At 46.9% G+C, this 7,608-nt stretch overlaps 1 protein-coding gene across 1 annotated transcript; it reads left to right on the top strand.

The window, feature by feature from the left end:
- Positions 1-323: 323 nt before the first annotated feature.
- On the top strand, positions 324-5,551 carry LOC101777875 (NADP-dependent malic enzyme, chloroplastic). The gene is made up of 20 exons (XM_004968410.4): positions 324-494; positions 651-895; positions 1,869-1,989; positions 2,084-2,158; positions 2,276-2,427; positions 2,521-2,626; positions 2,694-2,759; positions 2,875-2,970; positions 3,061-3,132; positions 3,220-3,303; positions 3,434-3,532; positions 3,699-3,746; positions 3,839-3,892; positions 3,982-4,080; positions 4,209-4,298; positions 4,399-4,476; positions 4,640-4,714; positions 4,825-4,915; positions 5,032-5,160; positions 5,285-5,551. The coding sequence occupies exons 1-20, from the start codon at positions 444-446 to the stop codon at positions 5,371-5,373; spliced, it is 1,920 nt and encodes a 639-aa protein (XP_004968467.1). The 5' UTR covers positions 324-443; the 3' UTR covers positions 5,374-5,551.
- The last annotated feature ends 2,057 nt before the right edge of the window (positions 5,552-7,608 follow it).

Here is a 7,608-nt window from a genome sequence, read left to right as displayed (position 1 = left end):
ACCCATCGGCAGAAACAGTGTGGAGGTTTGGTTAACTCCAGCCAACTAAAGAAAAGTGCTAATCTACTGAACAATTCCATCTCCAGCCGACTAACCCACCGCACAATGAACTGGACCGACCCCAGTCGAGAGGTTGGTTCATCGAAGTTCACCGCGGGTGGTGAACCAAACGGGAAGCGCCGCGCCGCGTCAACCCAAACGCCGTGAGCCGGGGCCACCGCGCCTCCCCACCGTCCTCGTCCACGTGCGCCGCACACACGCGGAGAACTACGCCGCGCACCGCCGAAACGCCCTGTTCTCCCTTTTTATACCGGCCTCCTCCCTCCCCTTCGCCACCCGCACCGCATTCCCCTCTCTCTACGCAGCTCGGCTCCACTCCGCTCCGAAGAGGGAGGAGGACGCCCGCTGCCACGCTACCCGCTCCCCCGGAACTCGCCGCCACCATGCTGTCCGCGCGCACCGCCGTCGCCTCCGCCGCTTCCCCGGCTTCCCCGGTACGCCCAGTTCCGCGCCTATACCCCCTTACCGTTTCCGCCAACACCCGGTGCCTCGCGCGCCTCGGCGTTTTCGGCCGCGCAATTGCGGTTTAGGCCCTGTCCAGCTGAGCTGCCATGGTGAGCTTGTTTGCGTGTTTTTTTTTGTCTCCGCAGTGGAAGGCGGTAGGTGGAAGCAAGGGCGGGAGCTGCGACGGATGCAGGACCTACAGGGAGTCGGTGCGGAGGCGGGCCGCGACGGTGCGGGTGCACGCCGCGGAGCAGAGGCGGGTGCAGGCCGTCGCGGTAGGCACCGCCGCGGAGACGCAGGAAGGGGTGGCGGCGGCCGATGGCGGCGTCGTGGACCCCTACGCCGAGGACGAGGAGCTGCCCGTCATGCCCTGGGCATATTCCGTCGCGAGGTGAGCGCGGGCGGGGGCGAGCCGGATCGCGCGGGGGGTTTGGATTTGGGAATTCGGGGGATTGGATCTGGGCGGGCGGACGTCTCGATGCGCCGATCTGGATTTTGTTCTACTGCTGATTCGGTTTGGTACGCGGTTTAGTCCGCGTGATGCTGACGTGTATAGGAGTGTGGATGCGTGGGGGTCTCGCTTTTGTCTAGTTTTTTCATTGTGCGCTTGTGTCGATCCAAATCTAATTTGCTTTATAGTGCTCGCGTAAGATGTTTGTGTCGTGAAGCCTTCAGCAAGGGGGGGGGGGATTCTCCCTTCACCTACGTTTACTTTCAATATAATTTATCACACCGTGCTTCAGCTTAACTGAGTTGTAGTTCTGATCATCTCGATTTGTTAAATTTTCGTCGGCATAGTTATTGCTTGCCCGGTATTCTTAGAGTTAGAGCTGGTCACATGTGCTTTTCTGCAAGTTTCAGTTTAGGAATCAGATTTGCGTAGGTCTGAGTTGTTGAGCAAAGCCAAGAATTGTCTGCTTTGCTTTGGTTTTTTCCTCTTCCTTGCAAGTATATTCTAATCTGGCCCACCGTGATACTTCTTTGTCTTGTTTCTTCCACTACCTTTCGACAGTTAAATATAATAGAACAACAACAACATAGCCTTTCAGTCCCAAGCAAGTTGGGGTAGGCTAGTGAAATATAATAGAAATTGATACTAAATTATAAATGTATAGTATAATAGTAGAAAATAGTTCCTTGAAAAAATATGAGGAATCTGAATTTGCCAACTGTAAACGATAACCTTTGCTGCGCATAGCGATAGCTTGGCAAGCATCAATATGACCATGCCACCCAAAGAATAAAAAGTTCCTGTTAGTAAATAGAATGTTTAACGCTGGTTGGAAGACCATAACTCTTTCCAATAAATATATTTTCGTCCGCTTGGTTCAAAAATATGCTGACGTGTCTTATTACTACAACAGTGGTTACACCCTTTTGAGGGATCCACATCACAACAAGGGTCTTGCTTTCACGGAGAAGGAGCGGGATGCACACTACTTGCGTGGTCTTCTTCCTCCGGCTGTTGTGTCTCAGGAAGTCCAAGTATGGGCGATGCTCTCTAGAAACCATACTAGTAATTAGGGTGACCTTTCTTTTTTTTTTTTCTAACCTAAAGATCGCTTTAATGTGTATGTAGATTAAGAAGTTCATGCACAACCTGCGACAGTACCAGCTTCCTTTGCAGCGCTATATGGCCATGATGGACCTTCAGGTAATCCCAGTCACTATTTTCTTTTACTCATATGAAAGCTTACAAGTACCGGAGTAATATGTTCCGTTAGAATGAATGGTTGGTTGTTGCATTGTTCTTAACACCTTCTGTTTTCAGGAGAGAAATGAGAGGCTTTTCTACAGGCTTTTAATTGATAATGTGGAGGAGCTGCTCCCTTTTGTTTACACACCGACTGTTGGCGAGGCCTGCCAGAAGTATGGGTCCATCTTTAGACAACCGCAGGGTCTGTATGTCAGCCTGAGAGACAAGTACGTGTGCCTATATCTGCTTGAATTTGCAGTAATTATGCAGTTCTCTTCTGTCCGTCTATTGGATTTGGACTGACTGGAGGTGCATCCCAGGGGGAGGGTCCTAGAGGTTCTAAGGAACTGGCCTCAGAGGGATATTCAAGTTATTTGTGTCACTGATGGTGGGCGAATCTTGGGACTTGGAGATTTGGGTGCTCAGGTATGATTGCCTTTTTAGTTGCTTTGCTTCAGGGCCTTTGCTTATGTTATGCTGAATCCTTCTATAGGGAATGGGAATTCCTGTAGGCAAACTTGCTCTCTACACTGCCCTTGGAGGAGTTCGCCCATCAGCTGTAAGTGGCCCCATGTTTACTGTCCCCTTTTTGTAGCCTCTCTTGTAGTGATCCTGTATGTTTGGTATCAACATATAACTAAGTTATCTCAAATTTACAATGAATTGCTTTGCAGTGTTTGCCCATTACAATTGATGTTGGCACGAACAATGAGGAACTGCTTAATGATGAGTTCTACATTGGACTGCGGCAAAAACGTGCAACTGGCAAGGTATGTAGCTGCGACAAGATTGCAGGAAGTAAGGAGTTGGCAAAATATCAGGCACTTGAGGCCTTACATGTGCATTTTCCTTAATGGCAGGAATATCATGAGCTTATAGAAGAATTCATGAGCGCTGTGGTGCAAATCTACGGTGAGAAAGTCCTCATTCAGGTGAGTCAGAGACTTTCAGTGTACTATTGTCGCTATGTCAGATCAATTTACTCTTATCACAAAATGTAACCGTTTTTTTTTTTACAGTTTGAGGACTTTGCCAATCATAATGCTTTTGATCTGCTTGAAAAATATAGCAAGAGCCATCTTGTTTTCAATGATGATATCCAGGTAAATGGAACCAAACCATGATATTTTTCTTTTTTACTATTACCAGGTGTGATCCTTAATTGAGTCATCACCATCATCCAGTCTGTTGCCTTTTATGGTTGTACCAATATGGAAATATGAATGATTGCAGGGCACAGCATCAGTGGTCCTTGCAGGTTTGTTAGCATCACTCAAGGTGGTTGGTGGGACCCTAGCAGAGCACACTTATTTGTTCCTTGGTGCTGGGGAGGTTAGTGATACTGTGATAGGCTCATAGCTTATCTTGGTGGACTTTTTTTTTCCCTTTGCCGTCAAACTGTTGAAATATATCCGTTGAATTGAAATTGTTCCCATCAATGAGATTCTTCATTTTAGAGACACGGAAGAAAAGATTCTGATTATGTATTTGACTGCAGGCTGGAACTGGCATAGCAGAACTCATTGCTCTTCAGATTTCAAAACAGGTAACTTGCTACATTTTTCAGAATGTGGGAAGGTCAGTTTCCATAATTGGTAGTGCTTACTGCTAACGTTTACTGGTTTGATCGATTTATAGACAAAAGCTCCGATTGAAGAGTGCCGCCAGAAGGTTTGGCTGGTGGACTCAAAGGTTTGTTACCAAAGGAATATTCAGAATTGCTAATACAATATTTTCTTCAACTGATTATCTGATGGCCTGATGCAATATTTTATATATAGGGCTTAATTGTTAGCTCCCGTAAAGAATCCCTTCCGTCATTCAAACAACCTTGGGCACATGAGCATGAGCCTGTGTCAACCTTGTTTGATGCTGTCCAGGTAATCACTGTTCATGCATATTTAAGATTGTGATTGTATTCATTAACAGCTGCTGCCTTTACTTAAAGCTATCCTTTTTGGTGTTATTTCATCAAAATCATACTAATGTTTCTTTATTTATTCTCCAGTCCATCAAACCTACGGTTTTGATTGGGACATCAGGAGTTGGAAGGGCATTCACAAAAGAAGTTGTTGAGGCCATGGCTTCCTTCAATGAGGTAACTTTTGTCAGCTTTTGCTACTCAAGATGTAATGTTGAAGGTGTTACATTACAAGGGTGGTTAGCTAACTTATGATATCTCCAAAATACAAATACAGAGGCCTGTCATCTTTTCACTGTCAAATCCAACTTCACATTCTGAATGTACTGCTGAACAAGCATATAACTGGACCAAGGTGAGCTCTCTCAACACTCGGCAGAGTCGCATCTGCAAATTTATCTCAGTGCAAGTACCATTTAAATGGTGACCTAATTGGCCAGAAAAAAAAAGAAGTGTGCCTAAATTTGAGAAAACAAACTTTGTGGAGTACAATGGGACTTATGTCTCTTTATTTGCAGGGGCGTGCTGTATTTGCCAGTGGTAGTCCATTTAACCCTGTTGAGTACGATGGGAAGACTTTTGTACCTGGGCAGGTAGTTCTTTTATCTAATACTTCTCCGAGGCAACACAACCTTACTGATCTAAGCACCTGCTATTTGAAAGCACAAGTTCATTACTAACTCAATTGCGCTACTCATGACAGGCAAACAATGCTTACATTTTCCCTGGCCTTGGCCTTGGTCTGATTATGGCTGGAGCCACCCGTGTCCATGAGGACATGCTTCTTGCTGCCTGTAAGTACCTTCTTAATGGAGTCAATGAACATATGTAAATGTTAATTATGTATCCAAATGGGAAACTAGGGAGGGTTTGATGTGAAGCAATCTCATGGCTGTAATCATTTAAACAGCGGAAGCACTAGCTGATCAGGCCAATCAGGAGAACTTTGAGAAGGGATCGATCTTCCCGCCCTTCAGCAGCATCAGAAAGATCTCCGCTCACATTGCTGCCGCCGTGGCTGCAAAAGCCTATGAGCTCGGTACGCTTCACCCTCCTTTCCTTCTGTAGATACATTTCCAAAGTTTTCTGTTCTGCTTCCGTTTCCCTGAGTAGACCTCCAAATCTTTCCATTCGCCTCCAAAGTCTCAAACTTTCCTCTGCAGGTTTGGCGACCCGTCTGCCTGCGCCCAGAGACCTGGTGCAATATGCAGAGACCTGCATGTACAATCCTATCTACCGCAACTACCGGTAGCGCTGCCGGGATCAATTTTGCAGTAATAAAAACCTATCTATGCAGGATACTGCAATGTTGTTGCCGGTTTTGTTGTCCGTTGTCACCGCTGCTACCACCCTTGTTGCTGGTAGACATTGTACCTGTCTATGCATATATATGATATGATATATCTGTTATAAGCTATGGTAGCAAACCATCTTGTGTGCCAATGTTTGTTTTTCTTCCACACGGTTATGACGGGCAGATGAGATCCAAATCCCTAGCGCAAGTATGTTAGCAATGAAAACAAATCTATGTGGCACAATTTAATCAAGACTACAAAAAAATTGCATAGAATCAACAAGCCATTGCAAGTGTTTTTTCATCCTCCGTAATTGCCTATGCTGCCAGTAGAGCCTCCGTTTGGTTCAACTTCTGCGACCTGCCAAAAAGCTCAACCCTAACCAAAGGGCTAGATTCTGCAGCAGCTTTCACGAAAGCACTGCTTTCTCCCAGCGTATTTTTCACAGGAGTTCAGACCGTGCTTCCACCAGCTGGAATTCAACTTCTCAAAAAGATCACTACCCATCCGTTCCCCAACCTCCAACCACTCCATGGAACAGGAAGACCACACTAGGGTTCGAACGTGCGATTCCTACCTTCTCTGGTGGTGCTGTGGGATGAACGGTGGCGGGACGGCGCGGTCGCGCGACGCGAATCAGCAGCAGGTGCGGCTACGCCCGAGCGGCGCGGACCGGCGACAGGGCCTTGCATAGGGGCCGGAGAACGAGAGAGTCAGAGAGGTAAGATATGAGAGAAGACGATAGAATGAGAGAGCGCAGAGACAGTATAAGGGATGAGGATAAAACGGTCGAAAGAGAAATAATTAAGGAAAAAATTAATGGAAAGAGAAAAATAAATATAAAGAAAGAGAAAAGTGAAAAAAAATATCATCTCTTCCACCTATTCTAAAAAATCAAGAGAACCTGTTTTACATGTGTAAAAATCAAGAGAGGAGAACCTGTTTTACTTTTACATGTGTATTAGTGTACAGTTCAATGTTTTACGATCGATCTTACCTATATATATTATTAAATATTATTAACGCATCTTCCTTTATTACTTAATCTTATTGAGATGGGATCTAATACTTTATTTATTATAGTACTAGCAAAATGCCCGTGTGTTGCTACGGTAAAAGATCAATTGTAATTTTCAAACTAATGACACCGTCCGGACGCACCAGAGCCGCCTCCCCGACCCCGTCCGCCCGCGTCGCGCCGCTTGGCCTGTGCCCGCCGCCCGGCTTGGCTGGGGCGGTGCGGGCGGCTGGGGCCGAGGCCGGGCGGCGCGGCTCGGGCGCGGCCGTGGCAAGCGGCCAGGGCCGAGGCGGCGCGGGAGCTCTCTGACAAGTGATGATTTTTTTTGGCAAAAGCCTTACTTGCTTTAATATTAGGTAGAGATAGAGATTATGTTCTGAGCGAGCTCAAAGCGCTTGCCCATTTCTTTCCAACTGACGTTGCGGAGTGCTAGAGCTTATCTCGCACAGACCACCTCCTCTTCTCGTTTCTCTCATCCTACTCGTTTCTTCCTCTTTTCACCATTGCTTATTTTTCCCTCAGATCCCGGAGCTAGCAAAGCATGCGCTTCTTGCTAGGAGGTGGTGGCCTGGGTCACCAGTCAACACTCCCGAGCTCCGCCGGTGAGCTTGAGCATGACGTTGAGAGGGAAAGGAGGCAGCTTCTCTTCCCCCTTCTCTTCTTCTAATCTTCTTATCTTTCTTTCTCGGCTTCTCCAATCCAGCGAGCGTAGCAGTGTGGCTGAGCAACGGTGGTGGCACCGCTGCGAGCGCAGCTCCTGCACAGATTCAATGGCGGGCCGAGCGACGCGCGGCAGTTGGAGAGCTACGGCGAAGCTCGCACGCGTCGGCGTTGCGGCCATGCGGCGTCCTCACTCGCTGCAATACCAGGCTTAACAGAGCACGGCCGGTCGAGCGGCCAGCCTGCCTAGCACAATTCAGCGGGAGCGGGGCGGCGAACAGTCTACGTAAGAAAGCACGCAAATAAAACAATGAAATTAGATTCCATAGGATATAGGATATGAAGTAGATAATAGCAACAAAGGGAACGCCAGCATTATAAGAAACCAAGAGAAACAAATTGAGGAGTATTCATCAACATAAAGAAAACACCATTTTTCCAAGGTCAAGCAGTGAGAAAAACAGAAACAGAAAAAAAAATGGCATCTCAAATAGCATTGCTAAATCAATCTAGT

Source organism: Setaria italica, chromosome V, assembly GCF_000263155.2.
Source record: "Setaria italica strain Yugu1 chromosome V, Setaria_italica_v2.0, whole genome shotgun sequence".
Taxonomy (NCBI): Eukaryota; Viridiplantae; Streptophyta; class Magnoliopsida; order Poales; family Poaceae; genus Setaria; species Setaria italica.
Note: the sequence above shows the minus strand (reverse complement) of the source record. Positions and strands in the feature narration are given on the sequence as shown.

Bases quoted from the DNA above. Each gene is read 5' to 3' on its own strand.
- LOC101777875 (XM_004968410.4), top strand. From the start codon at position 444: ATGCTGTCCGCGCGCACCGCCGTCGCCTCCGCCGCTTCCCCGGCTTCC. The intron at 2,971-3,060 runs GTATGTAGCTGC...CCTTAATGGCAG, and splicing joins AAAAACGTGCAACTGGCAAG to GAATATCATGAGCTTATAGA. The intron at 3,133-3,219 runs GTGAGTCAGAGA...TTTTTTTTACAG, and splicing joins GTGAGAAAGTCCTCATTCAG to TTTGAGGACTTTGCCAATCA.